General features: G+C 51.3%; 2 protein-coding genes across 4 annotated transcripts; one reads left to right on the forward strand and one right to left on the reverse strand.

Annotated features, from left to right (window-relative positions):
- The first annotated feature begins 312 nt into the window (after positions 1-312).
- On the forward strand, positions 313-3249 carry GINS1 (GINS complex subunit 1). 3 transcript variants are annotated; one of them, XM_075707827.1, is made up of 7 exons: positions 313-387; positions 471-535; positions 636-731; positions 1160-1250; positions 1750-1866; positions 2741-2815; positions 3083-3249. In XM_075707827.1, exons 1-7 carry the CDS (start codon positions 313-315, stop codon positions 3149-3151), a joined length of 588 nt encoding a protein of 195 aa, XP_075563942.1. In that variant the 3' UTR covers positions 3152-3249. The 3 variants fall into 3 exon arrangements, with proteins under 3 accessions (XP_075563942.1, XP_075563943.1, XP_075563944.1); XM_075707828.1 differs by lacking the exon at positions 1750-1866; XM_075707829.1 differs by lacking the exons at positions 471-535; positions 636-731; positions 1160-1250.
- A 1893-nt stretch (positions 3250-5142) lies between these two features.
- LOC142593202 (uncharacterized) lies at positions 5143-20336 on the reverse strand. The gene is made up of 14 exons (XM_075706872.1): positions 20269-20336; positions 19475-19613; positions 18697-18807; positions 17973-18062; positions 15701-15797; positions 15060-15172; positions 13590-13982; positions 12945-13063; positions 10368-10475; positions 9586-9757; positions 8154-8405; positions 6905-7117; positions 5957-6073; positions 5143-5863 (listed from the first exon to the last, which is right to left on the reverse strand). The coding sequence occupies exons 1-14, from the start codon at positions 20316-20318 to the stop codon at positions 5675-5677; spliced, it is 2163 nt and encodes a 720-aa protein (XP_075562987.1). The 5' UTR covers positions 20319-20336; the 3' UTR covers positions 5143-5674.
- Between the last annotated feature and the right edge of the window lie 73 nt (positions 20337-20409).

The following is a 20409-nucleotide window of genomic DNA, read 5'->3' on the forward strand; positions in this document are numbered from 1 at the left end:
GCTCAGGGTGGGCCCAGGACCACGGGGTTCACTGGTGTAAGGCGCCGGGTCGGGCAGAAGTAAGCCGGGGGCGGGAGGCTGCTCCGGCTCTGCCACCCGGGTTTGCAGCCCTCAGCTGCGGGAGACCCCCCTGCACGGCTGTGGCATCAGCGGCGCCGAGACCCGGCACAACTCGGCGCACGTAAGGGCGGCGGGTGGGGCCAGGGGGGCGCGGCCCCGCCAGCGGCCCCGCCCCCGCGCGTCGCGGGGCCCCGCCCGCGACCTCCATTGGCTGCGGAGCGGCCGGGTTTCCCGCGCGCGCGGCGCGGCGGCATGGCGGGGGAGCGGGCAGTGGGGCTGGTGCGGGAGCTGCACCGCGCCGCCGGCGGGCACCTGCCGCCCTTCCGTGTGAGCGGGGCCGGCTGAGGCCGGAGGGAGCGGGACGGGCCTCGGCGGCGGCCGGCTCTCGCTGACTGTGTCCGGTGTTCCAGGCGGAGGGACTGCGGCAGGCTCTGGAGGAGATGCGGTCGCTGTACGAGCGAAACCAGGCGGACGTGTGAGTGCCGCGCTCGGCCCCGGGGCGGCGCGTCCCGCAGAGCCCGGGTGGTCCCCCGCAGCCGGCCCGCGCCTCTGTAACGCGGCTCCTCCTCTTCCAGGTCCGAAGCGAAGTCGGGACGGACAGACCTGATTTTCCTCATCCGGTTTCGGCACTGCTGCCTGCTCCGAAACCAGCGCTGCGTTCTGGCCTACCTGTGAGTGCGGCGGGGGGAGACGGGGGGCTGCCGCGGCCCATCGGGGGCACGGAGCGTCGGTTCATCTCCGCCGGCACAGGGGCGCAGCCCGCAAAAGACAGGGTCCCCGAACGGGTGGTGTTGGGGCTCTCGGCCCAGGCGAGTGGTTCTTCTGCGAGGTGCGGTAGCAGGGCAGCTGCGGGGCTGGCTGTCTTTGTGTTCATTGCTGGTACCGCCAAACGCTAGCACAAAAAGAAGACTCCTCTTCCTCTTTAAAAATTTTAATTGCTGGATAGGCCAAAAATCACATCCTTTAAAGGAAAGTGGGTGGAATGACCCAAGTTTTTGCTCCTCTTTGAGGGCAGACTGGGACGTCAGTGTTGCGAGGGGATATTGCTAGCACTTGACTGTGCAAAGATGCCGGTTTTGTCCCTTGTTTTTTACCCCAGGTATGACCGGTTGCTGCGGATCCGAGCATTAAGGTGGGAATATGGCAGTGTCCTACCAAACACCATCCAGTTCCACATGTCAGCTGAGGAAGTGAGTCAGCCTTGTCTTAAACTCTTCCCCTCTTTCCCCTTATTCCTCCTGATGGATTATCTATTTAGTAGAGTGAAAATAGGGTAGACCACTCTTCCTCCACTATAAACATGACAACATGCCTTTCTGTAAATAGTGATTTGTTTATTCTTTGTCTGTGGGTACGATCCCAAATGGATACAGAGTGCAGGTGATGCTTGGCACTTTTAAGGATCAGGTGGTCTTCATCAGATCAGACTCGCAGCCAGCAGAACTAAGTCTTCGCATGCCATCTCTAGACCAACGTACAGAGCAGCATGTGTCCCACCCTGAATCCAGATTGCTCTGCCTCTGGGGCAGTTTTCCCCTTAGAAGAGCTTGCATTCACCTTTGGCTGGCATGAACATGCTTGGGAACAGTGGTCTGACAGCACAAATAAACTCGATCTCACTCATCAGGGACCTGTCTTTCAGCATTAGCTGTTTGGCTTTGCCTGAGGGATCACTGTTAATGTCTACAGGTGGAGTGGTTCAATCGGTACAAAAAGTCTCTGGCTACCTACATGAGGTCAGTAGGAGGAGAGGAAGGGCTGGACCTTACACAGGACATAAAACCTCCTAAAAGCCTGTACATTGAAGTAAGTGCAAGATTGGTGGTTTCTGCCTGTGAACAAACATTTTGCCCAACCATCTTTTTTTTTTTTAGAGAATTTCACTCCCATCTGAAGTCAGAAGGTCATTGAGCAAAGCCTTTGAGAGCACCAAAGCTTCCACAAGCTTCTACATTTTACTCTTTACACTCTGCTTGCCAGTGTTTTACTCCTTCTTCTACTGAGTTGTATGTTGAAAGATGGCATTTCTAGTCCACAGGGAACTGGTGTGGTGGGGTGAGTCGTCTGAATTCCAGTGAGAAGTTTTTGCAGCATCTTGCAGAAACTTAACCAACCGTCAGATCAACTCAAAACCTTGTTCCCATGTTAAGGATTGTTAACTTTATCAGAGTCCATTTCAATTAACAGATGAGACTATAAATGGTTTTACACAATTGACACAACAAAGCAGGAGCACGCAAGAAATCAGAGTCAGTAGCTGAAGTGCTCTGTTCTGATGTTCTTTTTGAAAGAACATGTAGTAACAATCAACCTGCTCCTTAAGACAGTTTCACTGTCACAGATTGGCATTTTCTGGTATGTGTGTGGGGAGGTTCTCCTGGAAATGCTGTTGCTGTTCCCCAGACCCTGTCTCTTGTGCTGCTCTTCCTCTAGTCTGTAGAGGGCTGGGCTGGTCTGCTCACTGGTGCTTCTTGCTCCAGACAGAGGCAGGAAGAGAACATCAGGTAGAGTCCACAGACTGTGGGAATCGGTCCAGGTCTGCTTTATATTGAGGCTCCAGCAGGCAGGTAGGAATGTGACCATACTTAGAGTTCTGGGGCATGTGTTGTAAGTCAGCAGTGATATCTATTGTATTCTATGGGAGATCTGATGATCTGAGAGCTGCATTTCCGCTTTGCAGGTGCGGTGTTTAAGAGACTATGGAGAATTTGAGATTGATGATGGTACCACTGTCCTGTTGAAGAAGAATAGCCAGGTACCTGTGACAAGACAGAGTGGTCCATTCTCTTCCTTCCCTTTCACTCCCATGACATCCCCACTTATCCCAGCTTTGCAGCATGTCACAGTTCCTGCACACACGGCTCCTTGCACATGCTGCAAGCTGTCTTTGTGGCCCAGGACTGTGGCTCAGCTCTGCCTGATCTAGTACCACGATGCAGCTGGCACAACAAACAGAGCTGGTTGTGTGCAGCAATAAATCCAGTCTGCCTGGGTTTCAAGGAAAGTTTGTGTTTCTGTGCAGCACTTCTTACCCCGCTGGAAATGCGAGCAGTTAATCAGACAAGGAGTCCTTGAGCACATTCTGTCATAAGCGTGCAGGACAGGAGGGACAACTGTCGCTTGGTGGCCTGCCCACAACGGGGACTGAACTCTGGTGTGTGCAGGGCTTCAGACACCTCAGTATTTCTGTGGTGGGCACCCTGCCACTCCTTTTAGCAGCCTCTGATACCTGACATGAAGATCAGCCCTGAGTTTATGAAGTATGCAAACCACACTGGCCAGCTCTTCACGACCAAAGGGTGCATGCTGGTAATGTAGCAATCTTGGGAATCTGGCATAGTGGGGGATGGCATCGGGGGCGGCAGGGAAGGGGGTGTTACCCAACCCCCACAGCTACAAGCAGGTTTTGTGAATGCATTTTTGTTTGGAGCAGTTTTTTGTTCACACTATGCATGTGGGAGTAAGAGACCAACCCGCTGGGCTCCGGAAGCCAGGAGAGCTCCACGGTTGCAAAATAAAGAACTGCTTCAGCCTTCAATTTAGCGTTTTTCAAGAGTTAATGTTGTGTTCGTTAAAACACTCTGACCTGGTTCTCTGGCCCAACCCATCTTGACCCTGCAGGCTGATGTTCAACTGGTTATTTAGGTGTCTCAGTGGAGCCGTTCCTCCAAGTGTCAGCTGAGGCTGCATGAGCTTCTTTCTAGGATTAGACATGAGGCCTTGTCTCCCATCAGAGACCTACAAATGTTGTTTCTTAAGATGCTGAATGATTAAGCACTGCAGTCTGGGTCATGGGCCTGGCCAAGGTTTCTCTTGTCACGCTTGGGCTGCACCACTGTCTCTCTATGAAGTCTCCTTCCCCAGAGCACTGGTCTGGCAGGGCCTAGGGACTATTTGGAGCAGGAGCAGCAAAGGGAGCAGAGGGTTTTAAGGATTCCAGTTAGCATAAAACTAGAGCAAGGCTGAAGAGCTGCTCTCCCTGTTTGGTTTTCCTAATGGAGCTGCTCACTCTTGAGTAGCGGCTGAGAGGTAACACTTCCAAAAACATAAGTCCTAGGTAAGACTAGAGGTTTGCCTAGCCTCCATCTCTTGACAGGAGCCAAAAAGCACATACTTAGGGAAGAATACAGGAACAGGATAAATGCCCAGGGTGTTACTGCATTGCTCTCCCAGCCTCAGTCAAAGAATCTCCCTGAGCTAGCCCATGCTCTGTGTGGGGCTTCCCTCCTTGTAATAGCCCAGCTTCCCTCATCACCCTTGTAATCAGGGCTGCCCCCAAGGCAAAGAAAGGAGACTCAGCTGTCATCCACCAGGGCAGAAAAAGCACGCCTAGACCAAGGAGGCCGCCTCAGTCACAGCTTCCAGCCCTCTCCTGGCACTGTCCCAGGGCCAGGGAACCCCTCTGCCCTGGCAGGCTGGGACTTAAAGGCAATGGCTGACTTTTAGCTCACAGCCAACTTAACCCCTTTTGTTCTTGAACCAACAGCAGCCTGACCTATTTTTAAGCCCTCTTCTTTGGCTGGACTTTGTCCAGCCTCTGCTTTGCTACCCTGATCCAGTCCAGCTAGTCTAGTCTCTCTTGTGCAGTAGTCTCCATAGCCCCCAAAATCCTAGGAGTCCTTTCACAGCTAGTAGCAACCACAGCCCCCATGTAAATACCCTCTGCTCTGCACAGAGCAAGGCAGGGGCACTGTGACAACGATGCATCCTCCATGCAGAGGGTAACACCCTGGGCGGATCAATAAATTGGGCATTTGCTGATGTGAATCCTGGATTTTGTGGCCTTTTAGACAACTTATTTTGGCAAGAGCAGTACTTGCTGCCAGTGTGTGAAGGCCAAGAAGGAAGGCAAGGTGATGCAGGTCACTTACCATGTGTCCTGGTCTCCTTTGAAGAAGTGCAGTGCTGAGTAGGGGTCACCAACCCTGCCCTGAGCCTTGGAGGCTCAAACTGAAAGAAGGCTCTTCCCTCAGCCCCTCTCTCCTGCTCACCACAGAGGCAACAATCTGGCAACAGGTTGGTTTGGATTCTAGGCTCAGGCTTTAGGAGGGCCAGAGTCTCCTAGAGCCCAAGAGGAGGGAATAAAAGTTCAGCAACAGGTGGGGGAGGCTACTGAAATACAGAGCAGACTGGAAATGACAGGAGGTGCTATAATATTGCAAACATTTTAATGCTACAACACAGCTTTCCTGCTTGGAGTGAGCCAGATGCAGGAACCTGCAAGCCCTCCTGCCCTAGCTTTTCAGCCATAACAGCGTGGTCCCAACAGCAACCCTCCGCAGCGAGGAAACATCTGTACCACCACCAAACACGCTGCCAGAGTGCAGGCAGCTCCTGTGGGATGGCTGCCCTGAGACAGACCTGACTTACAACAGCACACTCTGCCACCAAGAAAGGCTCCAAAGCTGGTGTTTTCAGTAGGAAAATTCAGCTATCCACAGGACCAATTTCCTTAAAGGAATCTGTCTGGTTTCTCTGTTTTCTACTTTCTACCCAGGAAAATCCTGGCAAGACAAGGCAGGACAAGGATTTCCCAACCCAGCCATACCTCCCCTTCTGCACCTGACAAACCCTGGCCAGGACCAGGGGCAGGACTGCCACAATGGGTGCCCCATCACCCACTCAGAGATGCAGGTGTGATTTTTCCGATGAGTTGCTTCAGAGCTGAGGCTTGCTCCTCCAACAGCTGGTTCTTCTCCTCAGTGTTCTTCTGCTTCAGCTCAGCCGCCTGCAGGGCCATTGCAAACCCCCTGTTCTCCTCACGAAGGTCTTCGATCACCAGTTTGTTCCTGGAGAGTTGGGCCTACAGCAGGGTCAGGAGGCTTAAGGTTCAGCCTCCCCATGCAGGAGTCCCAGCCAGGCAGGGGCACGCAGCATTAACCCCCCTTGCACTCACCTGGGCGTCTTTGAGCTGAGCCACCCTCTCTGCCAGCACAGCTTTGGCACTCCTCAGATTGTGCTCTAGCCCCTCTGCCTGCTCCACAGCTGCCTGCAGCAGACGCTCGTGTTCCTCCTGCAGTGGGCAACAAAGCCTAATGTTGGGTTGTCCCAGCACTCACCTGGCCCCTGGCAATCCTGGACCATGCATTTCCCCAGGGCCCCGCTCACAGACCTTCACACTCCCTGAAGGAGAGCATGAGGGGATCAGCAGAAGTGGTGCAGGATGCAAAGAGCAGTGGAACAAGTGTCTAGAGGAGTACAACATTCCCTAGGTCAGCACCAACTGGTTTTAAGACAAGGCACAGATTTCCCAGCAATGTTTTCTATAAAAAAAAAATAGCCAATGGCCTCCCCTTGCTCCACTGTGTCCAGAAAAGCCCAGGGAGAGACACAGTTTCCTTGGGTTTGTGTCTGCTCATTTTAATTCCTTGGTTATAATTTGCTCCATCTTTGCGCAGGTTAGTTCAGTTGAATCACAGTGTCCTGAAACAAAGGACAAACTCACAAAAACCCAACACCTTGGTGCCCACTGTCCTAGAGATAAAACCATCCCACTCTGTGCAGACTACATCTCCATGTAGGGGGCTCAAACTTTCTTCCCCCAGAGTGAGTCAACACAGAGTGTCTCCCTGGGTAACTCTTGCTCCTCTAGGCACAAGGTATCTAGTCTGGGGTAGGTGGATTAGAGTGGGGAGGGCTCCTGTTTGAGTGCAGGGTGGTGACTGGGTTCATGAGGAATGAAAATTGTGGCTGAATTTAAAGATCAAGTGCATTTTCCACATGGACTCTTGATATATAGCATCTTCCACCCAAACTTCTTGTGGCTTCAACCACAGCTGCCTTTCAGGCTAGCAGTGCTCCATCCCTGGTACCCTTGACTGAGTTCCCACAATTCCCTGCTTACCTGGGTCTTGACCAGCTGCCTGCATATCTGCTCAGCCTGCCGGTGGAGATTTTCCTGGAGCTGCTGAGCCTTGCACTGTTCCTCTCTCAAGCTGGTTTGCAGCTGCTCAAACTGTTTCTTTGGCACCATGTTGTTCATCTGGGCCTTGGCCTGCTGCAACTGCAGAGCGTGCTGAGTCTGGGCCAGGCTCAGGCTTGCTTTGGCTTCTAAGAGCTGTAACACAGGAAGGCCGATAGCTGGTTACAGCTTCGTGGCAGCAATGAGACAGGCCCAGGGTGTGCTGTGGGTGAGAGGTTAGGAAGCACCCTCAGCCCCCACCTCAGGGGCCAACATGGCCACAGCAGAGCAGCAGGACCATGGGAGTGGTGCTTGCTGGGCAGCCTACAAAGCCAGAGATGGAGAACACCGAGAGCTGCAGGAGAAACAGGGACCCCTTGCTGGATGCTTCCCTTGGTGAGCAGCGAGGAGCAGTCGTTGCTGGGGGGAATCTCTGGGAGGGAGTCCTAGAACCAAGGGCCGCAATGGCAGGAGGTGGAGAGGGCTGCTCACCTGGGTTTGTTCTTAGATACATCCCAGGCAAGCTGGGCTTCAGTCCCTGCCTGTACTACACGTCTCCTGCTTCCTGCCACCAGCAAAGGGCAACCTGGTACTGGGAAACAGGTCTGGTCCAGCTTTGCCCTAGGGGTGGCTGACATGAGCAAGGTGTACTCTAGAAAGCCAGTCCATGAGCCTGTTCCCAGGGTAGGGATATTAACACATCTGGAGATTTCTCACAACAGCTTTCCTCTATCCTCGTGGTCCTTGTTCCCCTGCTCTGATCACCTCGTTTACTTCCCCTCAGACATGGCCTGCCTAGCCCCTGTCATCCCTGCCCAGCCCCTACCTGATCCTGCCACTCCTCTAGCTCCTCTGTCAGCTGAGCCATGGGGAACCACAGCTCCTGGCACTCCTGTGTGAGCCACCTCCACTCAGCCTCCATCTCCTCTGCCTGCCCAGCCAGCCTGCACAGGACAAGGACAGAGGGGACACCGCAGGGGCAGCTGCGAGCAAGGACCTGTCCCAAGCTGTATGTGAACTGGCTTCAGACATATCTGAGCAGGAGGGCGAATCCTTTGTCACCCACAAAGAGGAAGAGGACAGTCTTTTCTGCCTGGGGAAGGTGTCCAATACAGCCTTGAACAGGGCAATACCAACATCACAGGGACCACTCAGCAGCCTGCCACCCTGCCACCAACTGAATGACACCTACCTTCTCCTGCGAGGCCTTGAGCTGCTGTTGGAGCAGCTCCATCTCCACCCAACATGCTGCATGCTGCTGGTGGTGCTCCAGCCTTGCAGCCGTATCTGCTCCTCGTAGCCACTCAGCCTCCACAAGCCTCTGGCTCCGCAGCTGGACAGTGCCAGGGCCAGCACTGTGACTGGCCTTGTGCTCACTGAGTTCACAGCCCAGCTGACACACCTTGACATTCAGGTGGGAGACCTCCCCCTTGCTCTTCTCACTCTGGAAAAGGTTGAGAAAAAAAACAATTAATGCACAGAGGCTTGGGGTGGGAAGGGAGACAACAGAGACTTAATCTGTCCCATGCTGTCCCCACTAGGTTTCCACCCAGGAACATTGCTGTTGCTGCAGGGCCTTGCGGGCACTCAGGACAAGTGCCCTCATTTCCCAGCCTGACCAAAGCCCAGCAGCAGAGTTCAAGCACAGCATTCATAGGTAAGAAAATCCACACAGATGATAGCCCTGGAGGAGGTCACTACGGAAAGCAGGGGAGAGTGAGTGTACAGATGTGTAACAAATATTAAGATTGGTAAGAATACAGTATGAATGGAAACGTGTCTGCGTGCACATGTGAAAGTACCAGATGAAAGAGCCGAGTAAGGGCTACAAGAACAGCCTGCATCAACAGTAAAGGGCACCATCCCCCAGAAATTGCTCCTAGAATACCATCCCCAGCAGTAATGCTGAGCAAGGTGCAGTTTCTGGCCTGTGCTCTGACCTGACCACAGCACAGATAACACATCAGTAGAAAGCACACATCTAACAGCAGGGCAGCAACACACCCCACATCCCATTCGTCTGCTAGCCTTCCAGAAAAATGGGCAAGCAACACAGCTTTCCTCCAAAGGAAGAAAAGCAGACAATGGGCAGCAAGTTTATGGCTGAAGGTTAATGGAAGCTGAAGCCAGCAAGGGCCAGCAAAGACCACCCTGCTGTGGCTGATGGCCCCGAAGAGTATAAAACACATGTCCAAAAAACAGGTTGTGGTTCCCAGTCATGAGAAATCCCAGGAACAGGGTGAGGAACTAACAGCCTGAAACCCTCATCCATGTTGCACACAAGCAATCCTGGCCAGGCCTTGTGTGCCCACATGTTCAAGGGCTTGTGGGCATGTGGGTTTGAGACTGGGAATGAGCAAAATCTCTGGGAGACAGAGTGCAAGTAGGTAAAGTCAACCTCATTAGAGATTTTGTAGTAACACCTTCTCTTCTGTAAGCCCTTCACTGGCTTTTGTCAAATTTTCCCTACTTGACAAGCTATAAAATGAAGCTGGTTCTTCAAAGCAAGACTGGTTTTGAATGTTTGAAACAAACATTCCCATTCTCCTCTATAAGCAAGGCAGATTTTGTCCTCCTAAATCCTTCAGCCAAGAGCCAGTCAGTTAGTGTCAACGGCTTCTTACCAATGCTGTTAACTCTGCTATTTCAGCCAGCTCCTCCACCTTCTCTCTGCCCAACTCGTTCACATGTTTCCTGTCCAGGAGAGGGATACGATCAGCTTCAGGCCAGAGAGCAGCAAACCACAGCCCCTGAGAGAAGGGCCCCATTTCAGGGAGCCACACATCTGGATTTGGCCTGCAACAGGAAGCAAAGCCAGGCCAAAATAGATATGGTCCTGAATTGATTCAGGAGTGGGTCAGGTGTCTCTGCCCCAACAGGTGACTAAGCCCAGCCCAGGGCAGACAGCTGGGGACATCCAAAGTCCTGCAACATTGTCAGAGGCCTAAAAATCAGGGGATGAAAAACAGTGGGAGAGCCAGCTTAGCAGACTTTTGGGATCATCCACACCAGAAACCTGGCTCTCCTTGGATTTCTGGCTCAGTGGGTAACCCCAGTACCTATCTCAAGCTTCCTAAGGCAGCAGCAGGCCACTGGCCAAAAGGTTTATATAGCGAAGCAGCCCATCCTTTCCTCCCTCAGCATACCCATCCCCACAGTCTTCCCCAAACCCAGCTCCAGACCCTGTGCTCTGGCTTGCCCAAGCCTTTGGCTGACCAAGCCCATCCCAGCACTGGCTGCTTTTGCATGGAGTGAAGGGTGTAAGAGTGCTGGCTTGCTCAGAAATGAGAAAACAAAAGGCAGGTTGAGCCAGCTGAAATCTGGTAAATGCACCTGAGTGGCTGTTCCTTTTACAAGCATTAGCTATCCACCCATTTGCCAGCCTCCCACAGCTGGCTCCTCTTACTCATCGTGTTCGGTGCTCTTCTCTTTTGCTAGCTGCAGCTCCTGCTGGAGTCTCCCAAGTTGACTTTTCAGCACGCTGTTCTTCTCCAGCAGCTGGCACAGCTCTCCCCTGCAGGGAGAGACAGCAGAGTGAGAAAACCATGCAAAAGCCCTGTTTGGTCTTGCCATCCTACGCTGGCTCCCTACTCTGTTCCCATTTGGTTTGCAAGGACAGCAAGAACTAAAGAAATCTGCGAAAAAAACATCCAGTAACTCACCCAAAACATGTGGGGACAATCAGGAGACACTGGTAGAGAAGGAGCAGGTCTTCAAGGGAAGGGAAATAAAGGGGAATAAGGACAAATAGCATCAGACCCTGAATTTGTGTGGCATCTAGCTGGCTGAAATTATTTTGCAGGCCTGCCAAGGAGTGGAAATAAAGTGATTTGGCTCATCAAGACACCCCGAGACTTCATTACAGGACAACCAGGTGGTGAGCCCAACCCCTCAAATGCAGTAGAGCCACGTCTGGAGAAGTCAGCTTGCTTGTGAGGCCTCTGTCATTTTACAGTGCTGGACACAACAGCTATGACCCCAAATAATCCAAGGTAGCCTTTCTCTGCCTCATTATCCTTCCACTCCTACTTGTACTCCCAGTCTCCCATGAGGCCACAAATACTGGCACTTGGGGGAAGGAAGCTCACTCCTTTGTTAAACAGACAGTCCAATAGCTACTGCTAAACGCCAGGTCCACACAGGACCCAAATTCTTCAGGGGAGAGCGCAGGAGAACAGACTGTCCATCCTGGCAGGGAGGACACAATTGCAGTTTGTGGCACTGCATGTGGGAGGCAGAGGAGCTGAGTGGGGAAGTTTCCTCCAAGCGAGAGGACTAGTGCCTGGGCTGTGTGGTGTTTGCTCCTACTGCTTGGCAGGACAGTCCTCACAGCAACTGCCTTCTGAGTCAGTTTTACATCAGGATTCACATGCTGTGCTTCCTGTGGCATCTCCAACACCCACGTACAGCTGTACAAAGCAGAGGAGACAAGTGCATGGTCAGCCACATGAGCACATCCCACTTCTCTGACCACACTCCCATGGTTAGTAAAAGACATGCGGGGAACAGCAAGATAGAACATAGCTGCTGTTACAGAGTGTCACGAAAGAACATAGCTGCTGTTAGAGCATCAAGAGAGAACGTGGCTGCTGTTAGAGTGTCTTGGACCATCATGTTAAGCAGTCTGCATCTGCTTTTTTTTCAGCAGCAGCACTGTGTTAGTTCTGCAAACTGCCTTTGCACTCAAAGCTCCCACTCTCTTGAGCTCTGGGTTCATTTTCCAGCCAGTGCACGACATCTTTGAGCTGCATCAGCTCCAGTTTCACCCTGATCTTTTCCCTCTCCAGCTCCACTGTGACAGCCTGAATGTCATATTTCCTCCTATGCTGCTGTGCCACTCTGTCTCCCAGGGCTTTTTCCTCCTCTTGCCCTCCAGATCATCTGTCTATGTCTGACACGCTGCTGTGTCTGCTGTGCAAAGGCAAACGCAAACCACTTAACTTTGTGATCTCTGCCTCCTTCCCAAGCACATCCCCTTGTCTATCAAGATTTAATTTCTCCTTGACAAATGCTTTCAGCTTTGGCTCCAGCTTCTAGATTGAGCCTTCTGATTTGCTGCAACAGATGTCTTCACTGTCTGCACTGGTCCATCCATCACACAATTTTTCATTTCTTCTCTGTTCCTTCAGTGCTGAGGTTGCAACAGGAGATTTTGGTCTACCTGCTCATCTGAGTCTTGGGGACCTGCTCCCTTCCCCCCAGAGGGCAGTTCTCCAGACACCTTGTCCCTTCCAACACCAGAGTCCTCAGCCCCATGGTCTCTGCATTATTCCCATTTCATCCTGGTGCTTTTTTTCTCTTTTTCTTCTCAACAGCCAGGATCTCACACATCTTGACTTGTTCCTCATTAACTTTCTCTTCCAACTTTAGCTGCCTCTTCTTCCACAGAGAGACCATGTCCTTTTCCTTCCACTTCCACTGCTGCCTCTCCTGGGCACACTGCTCTTGAAGGTCTCCCCTTGGAGCCTTTATCATTGGGAAATCACCTCCTCTCACACCAATGTTGCTGCAACAAAGCCTTACAGCTGTCCTCACATTGGCATTCACTCCATGACAGCTCTCAATTATGTTCAACCTCTGCATCTTTCCTAAAGATAAAAAACATTTTGCTGACCTGGATTTGACAACACAGCTTGGAAAGCTCAGCCAGCCTCAAAACATACTTTTGCTGGAGAGGCAATGCAAAGTCTTCTTTAGATTGCAAAGTCAAGGCAATTACTTAAACGTTACAGAAAGTTCCCACACCATTCTGCACTTCTCAAAGACTCATCCATCAGATGTTTTCCAACAACTCTGAAAACTCCCCACTACAGCCAGTCCCTCTACCATTCACCAGAGATGGTGGTAACACAGCTCCAATGCCTTGTATTCCTGTTATTTGGGTTTGTTCCCTTGGTCTGCCAGAGACTTCAGCCAAGTCACCTCCTTTCTCCCACACCTACCTCATATCTCAGCTCCTCAGCCCTAAAATGGGGATAATTACCTAGCAAAATCTTCCACTTGCATATTGCCGAAGGGGACTCTGCTCCTGACAAGAGGCAGTAAAGGGATGCACAGCAGGGAAGAGGCAGGAGGAAAGCCGGGGGACAGTGGTGGGGTGTGCTGGGAAGCAGGAGGGGACAGGCATGGGCAGGCAACAGTTTCCTGTCCGATTCCTCTCCAGTCTCCTCTGCAAGACCATTCTGGCCCCTCAGGAGGTTGCAGAACTGGCACCACAAGCACAGGAAGGGAAGACGAACAGCCATTTAGTGACAACCTTACTCTCCCATAAGCCAGTCTGTGTTGGCTATATAGAGAAATTTAAGCTGGTTTTTGCTGCTTTTAAGACAGTAGGTTGTGATGATCTAGCAAGTAGAGGTAGCTTTGCTGAAGGACCAAGAGTGAGCTAATAAGAAAACACTGATGAAAGCTCTCTTATTTCTCTCACTGTTTTGAGATACAATCTTTGCTGGGCACTGCCTCTGACACAAGCTTGTAGAACATGCAGGGAAACTTAAAGTCTAGAAATAAAAGCACTTATGTAAGGGGAGTTTAGACATCTCACTTCAAACAGCTGCAGCTCTGCAATACTGCCCAGATTTTCTTCCAAATTAAAGCAGCTCTCCAGCCCCGTGAGAAATCAACCTACTCTAGTACAAGCAGGGGATACAACCCCTAGTCCCCTGCTTAGCCCCAGAAAGAGAATGGTGCCAGACCTCAGGCTCTCTCTGTCCCTGCACTGCGTCCTCTGCTCTTCTCCCTCCTGGTCCAGCTGCTGCCCTGGATGGTAAATGCCTTCAGTGTGCCGTAGTCCTACCCTGGCCTGCTCCATCTCAAACCTCTCCTCCAGCTCCAGGCTCCACATATATTTTTGCTCTTTCAGGCTATCAGTTGCAGCCCAGTACTTTGCAACTGTTTCTTCCAGGTCTCTTTTCTGTTCTTCCATCTTGTGCATCTCAGCGTTGAAGCTTTCCTCACTGTCTTTCTTCTCTCTCTCAGTGTTGTTCCTCATTAACTCAATTTCTTCCTCATAATCGTTTATCTGTTGGGAGGAGACAGGATTTGGATATTAGCACCATGCTCCCAAGAGCTCCCCTCTCCTCCAATAGCTCTGACTCAGATCAATCTATTGGTCCCTCTCAACAGGGGACACTCTTCAGGCAGTTCTGGTCCCTACTGAATTTAGGGCAATAACCACTCTCACACAGCAGCCTCTAACAAGCAGATATCTGTGGGTCCCAGCTTTTGCCAGCAAGCAGCACAGTCCTCCCCTTTCTCCCTGTTTGCAAGGGACCCCAGAGAGGAGAAAGGGGAGGCCAGGGCATCATCTGCCACTGCTCCTCATATCCTTCCACCACCCCACAGAGTGGTCCCTTGTCCAAGATGTGGTGGTGAGTAGCTGGTGCTCCCCATGGCTACCCTGTAAACACTAGACACTCCATGATTTGATAAGCACAAAGGCAGGACTGTGAAGCAGGCAGAAGATCTGCAATCAGCTTTGTGCTCCTTGAACTGTTCATCACCTGTGTGGCAGTTCAGGATTTACTCTTGCAGTGCTGCAATGGAAACCCAGCAAGCATCCCCAACATCTCAGTTCAGCAGCAAAAGGAGTGAAGGTGGAAACAGAGGCCTGTCACATGAGCACTGACTGTTGTCTAAAGGGAGGGCTTGGCTCACACTGTCACCTTAGGGCAAGCAGGTTAAAAGTGCACTGCAAGCCCAGGGAGACAGGGCTCTGATACCTGCCCCCCATGCCCTCAGGAGACACCTGGCTGCTTCTCCTCTTGGTCCTGTTGCTGGTTTTACTGCAACAGCAACACTGAGTAGAATTAATCTCTGGTTCCCCATAAGGAACAAGACCCACACAAACATTTCACAAGGTGACAGAGATTTCCACAAAGCTTTTGCCAGCCAGTAAGGGCTCTAAACCCTCCTACCAGCTAAGATGGGCTGGGGAAGCACATGCAATAACCCCAGCAGAGAGACAAGGTACCCTGCTCCCCAGCCTGAACTCTCCAGCAACCCTCCTGGAGCAGATGCCCCATCAGCCATGCTGTAGCAGGGTGCATACCAAGCAGTTGTGCCAAGAGGTCAGGACATCTCCCCCCACCCTCCTCACCTTGGTTTCCAGCTGCACCTTCAGGTCCCGCAACTGCTCTTGGAGCTGCTCTATTGAGAGCGATGTCTCTGTGCACACAGAAGTGGGAACCAGAGGGCTGGGAGAGCAGCACCCTGGCAGAGAGGAACCCTGTGAGGTCAGGCCTATAAGACAGCACAGGCCTAGCTGTCCTGATCTGGGTAGCTGCAGATTCATCGGGTCAAGTCCATTCAAGTCCATACAACCCTAAAGATGGAGATCCCCCATCTATCTGGCAACCAGTCCCAGGGCTGCATCCCCCCTCTGGGCCAGAAGTTTTTTCCTAATGCTCAACCTGAATCTCCCAACCTACAGTTTGGGACTACTTCCTCTTTATTAGATGGTGTTTCCTCAACATCCTCAACAGTGAAAATCTGCCTGTTCACTCTCAGCTGCCTAGTCCACAGGTCATCATCACCAGCTCTCAAGTTGGAAGAACCTTCTTCCTTCCATCTCCCTCCTCCTCACCACCTATCACCCCCTTCCTCCCTTCCATGGCTGCCTGAACTGGCAGTAGCAGCTTCAGGAACAAGCCACCCCACATTCCCATGGAAACTCCAATCTGGAGGGAACCTTGTTCTTGCTGAGAAGATGGAGAGGTACCAAACCCTCCTGCATTTTACCTCCTGCTGGCAGCCCTCTCTCAGCCCTGCTCTTCTGTAGCTGGAGACGCAGCCATTCCAGCTCCTTCCGCAGCACTCCATTCTCATCCCACAACACCTGAAGCAGAGACTGGTCAAAATGTGGCTATGAAGCTCCCCAGGGCTGCAGGGAGCCAAGTGCCCACAGCTCCCAGCAGCCATGCATACTCAGGGTCTCTTGCAGCATGAAGAGCAGAGCCCCCTCGCCAGCACAGTCAGAGAATAAGGCAGGGGGATTTTCTTCCATCCCAAACAGGCAGAGATAGGAGATTTTGGAAGAGCCAGAGAAGAAATAGAAGCCCAGATTACTGTGACCACTATTACAAGAACCATCATTAGACACTCTAAAGCATGAAGAGCCACAAGCAACTGCTGCTGCATGCAAAAGTACACAATACCAGGGGCTTTTGCAGCCACCTCAGAGGGTTGGACCTCCTGAGACCCCTCCTGACTTAAATAAAACCATTGCTAGCGACCAACACACGAGAAACATCGTGATCTCAGTATGATCCCTCACACAGTCCAGAGGTTTGCGTTTACATCCTCAAGACACTCCTGTGGGTATCCAGGCTAGCCAATAAGCATTACTGCACGCAGACAAAGCAACAGCAGGATTTACAGTGAAGCAAGTCCCAACAGGGCTCTGGAAGGGAACATTTCTAGGTTGCAGAAGGAAGAAAGTGAGATGAGAAGGTGCTGATCCCATGGGCAGCAGAGCACGAGGCAGGTCCTGCTGCCTGCTTAGCATAGAGACACCCTCAGAGGCTAGCACAGGAGTTTATCCCATCTCAGTGCCAACATTAGCCTGCAGCAAGGAGTCCCATGGCTGAACACCACACTATGAGCCACCACACCAGTGCAATGAGCCACTTCCATGAGGGTGTCTGGAGCTGGGCAACTGCTTGTTTCACTTCACACCCTCCATCCTGTAGTGGAAACAACGGTGTCCAAGGCATCCTGCCTCCCTCTGGACTGTCCACTTCGAGCAGACATCAAATTATATCCCATACGCTGCCACCCAGGAAACCGATGGTCTGCAATAGACTGTGAACTAGGATACTTCCAAAGATCCCAATTAATAAATATTGTTGAGCAGATCTAGACAAATGCAAACTCAGTTTGTTTAATCTCCATTCTAAACAGGAGAGCAGAGGAGGAAGGGGGCTGACGGCATTCAACAAGAGTAAAGGATAAACCTGAGGGGGTGCCTTTCACAGGGGCAGATGACACCTGAAGGCCGAACCTCTCCATCCATGAGCATTCTCATGGGCAACTCTGGGGCTGCTCAATGGGAGGAAAAATTGCAGCACTGAGCCTCTGGTGCCACCTGAAGCAATGCTGCACTGGATAGCGCTCCAGCATGTTTGCCTTTAATTACAGCTTCAAGAAGGGCTGTCTACTGCATCTGTGAAATGGCTTTGCTGAAAATGCAGATTTCAGCCCCTGCTGGGGGGATTTGGTAAGTCATTGTCTCTACTCAGTGGTATTCCCCAGTCACACATAGCACTTGGAAACAAATGGGCAATGCAATAAGCACAGGACTCAGGAGCCAAGGCACAGATCACTCAGCAACTCACAACATGCAAGATACACAAGTCACTTAAAATGAGAGAAGGGAAACGGAAGCTGTGCTCATGTCCCAGAGAGCCCAAAGTTCTAGCCAGGAGCCCAGCACCCTGCAGGAGGTACAACACACACACCACCAATCCTGGACCACACACACACCAGGTACCTGGACAGGCTCACCTTGACTCTCTAGCAGAGTCCAGCAGCAACAAGTTTTGTAGAGGTTGTTAAAGTGGGGCAAGGAGGAGGAAGGAAAAGCCAAAAAGATAGAAGAATTTAGCTGATAACATGCTTTCCAAAGAAGGAAAACAGCTTTCTCCTTGCATTCGAGAAGAAATGCAACAGAGCCCAGTGTGGGCTGTCCTTATACACAGAGCTACATGGTTCCCAAACAAAATGATCATGGCTACAGGGTGGCAGGAAGGATGAATTTAGGACCCACCCCTACTCCCCCCTCCCCATATCCCAGCAAGGGAACCAACCTGTAGAGGGCTGCAGGAGCAAGGACGCAGGCTGCTTTACTGAGGGCACAGCTGTGCCCCTGACTCTGAGCAAGACAAGAGGAATTCCCCTCTGCACTCTGATCAGAGCTGCCTCCTTCCTCTCCCCCAGGCCAAAGTGCCCAAAAGATGTGCCAATGAGAGCTGTATTTTCACAACAGCATTGCTGGAGAGCTGCCCGCCCGTACCTGGCACTGCCGCTCATACTCCAGGACAATCTCGGCAAAGTGCTCGCTCTTGTTCAGGAGCTCTGGGCTGTGGGGCTCCACCTGGCCCAGCTGCACAAGCACAGGGAAACACTTTTCATCAAGGAAATTATCACCTCTCCAAATGGAGAGGCAAAAGCTCTACTAAATCACCAGTCATGATGCTAGACCCATAGATTCAATGGAAGGGTTCCTATTGACACCTGTGGGAGGGGCCAGATGCAGAAAGAGGGGGAAAAACATTTTTCTTCATGTGTGAGACACACCAAACTACAGGTAGGCTAGCTTTCCCAAACTGGCTAACAAGATCATAGATTCATTTCTTTCCCCAGAACCATTGTACCAGGTGCCTCCCTGGAGTGGAAGACACTATAAACTAACCCTTTACTTCAACACTTGTGAAAAAGAAAGCATTTCTTTTCTGGAAACCAAACTCTAAAGTTCCCACTTGAAGACTGCAGATTTGTAGAATTTTATACAATTGCAAACTTTCCTCATCCTTTTTTTTTTTGAACTTCGAAAGGCCTAAATTAAAAGCCAGTATTTTTTCTTTCCAGGTTGTCATTAATGCGCAGGAGAGTTTGAAGAGGGGGAGACTGTAACAACTGACCCAAAATATACAAGATTTCATAGAAAAGGGTCAATCTTTTGATGAGTTTCTGAAAAGTTCATATTTAACCACAACATCTCCGTTTCTCAAGGCTACCTTGTCCTTCACAACACAGCTGAGTTCCTTCTGCAGCTCCAACACCAGCTTCTCAGAGGCTGCCAGTTTCTCAGCCATCTCCATGACCTTGTTTTGTAGCCGTGTGTTTTCCTGCAGAGAAAAGGGAGAAGATTCTCTTGATGTTGTGGGTCCTCATATCGCAGGACGGGTTCATTGGCCACGGGCCTTCAGCAGGACACTGTAAAACAACTGGCACATCAGCATGCTGAACGCAGCACAGCTCACAGGAGACCCTGCTTTGGACAGCACGCTGATGATACATACCACATGGACTGGGGTTTGGCTCATCTCTCCAAAGGACAGACGTAAGAGTGGGTTTTGCAGAATAAGAACTAGACAGCCCCACAGGCTCATCTGTACCTCTGTTTCACAAAGCTATGGTTTCCCTCACAGCCAACAAAGGCAACAAGTCCTGAGCTATCTCCATCTGCACTTCCACACTGAACATCCCAGGCATGCAGACACCATCGTCTCTGCTTTTGGCATGGTCCCTGGCACAATTTTAGCCTCAGCCACCTGTGCAGGTGTTACCAAGGGCCAAACTATTCTCAACAGACAACATCAGAGTTTAATACTGTCATGGCAAGGGAACAAGCTCTGTATTTAATTCAATAGTATGGACGTGGCTGATGATTCTTCCGCATAAAACTCCTGTCCTTCACAGCAAGAGCAACACAAACCATCCATCTTTGTCAACACCTCTGCTTTGCCTCCTCTGAAGTAGTAAAGATGTTTCACCCAGGGCAGTTTTACTTACCTTCATCGTGTGGTTCAGTCTCCCTTGCAGGCTGGCCTCTTTCCCCTGGAAGAGCTGTTTATCAGCCTCCAGCTTCGCTTGGTGATTGACTGCTTGGTGCAAAAGCAGCTCTTTTGCTTCTATTTCTGCCTGAACATCCCTGGGGAAAAAAAGCAACATGAATGGGTGTCGTGGTTTAGCCCCAGCCAGCAACTCAGTACCACGCAGCCGCTCGCTCACTCCCCCTACCCCGATGGGATGGGGGAGAGAATCGGAGGAGTAAGAGTGAGAAACACTCCTGGGTTGAGATAAGAACAGTTTAATAATTGAAATAAAGTAAAATAGTAATGCTAATAGTAACAGTATAATAATGGTAATAATAATAATGATACACGAAGCAAGTGATGCACAATGCAATTGCTCACCACCCGCCGACCGATACCCAGACAGTTCCCGAGCAGCGATCGCTGCTCCCCGGCCAACCCCCCCCAGTTTATATACTGAGCATGACGTCATATGGTATGGAATAGCCCTTTGGGCAGTTTGGATCAACTATTCTGGCTGTGCCCCCTCCCAGTTTCTTGTGCGCCTGGCAGAGCATGGGAAGCTGAAAAAGTCCTTGACTAGCATAAGCAGTACTCAGCAACAACTAAAAACATCAGCATGTTATCAACATTCTTCTCCTACTAAATCCAAAACACAGCACTATGCCTGCTGCTAGGAAGAAAATTAACTCTATCCCAGCCGAAACCAGGACAATGGGGCACCCAGAGCATGTTCTCAGGTGGCCACGAGGCCCAGACACCCCCTCTCACCATGCACAAAGCAGGAGAAGAGAGCTTGGTTGGAGGGATGCTGGGACCATAGTGGGGGAGGGCTGTCTTCAGGGACTTCTCTGTCACTGACACAACAGCAAAACAAGTGGGAGATTCATAAAGGGAGACTGGGACAGGAGG

The sequence above is a fragment of the Pelecanus crispus genome, chromosome 3, assembly GCF_030463565.1.
Source record: "Pelecanus crispus isolate bPelCri1 chromosome 3, bPelCri1.pri, whole genome shotgun sequence".
NCBI classification, from domain to species: domain Eukaryota; kingdom Metazoa; phylum Chordata; class Aves; order Pelecaniformes; family Pelecanidae; genus Pelecanus; species Pelecanus crispus.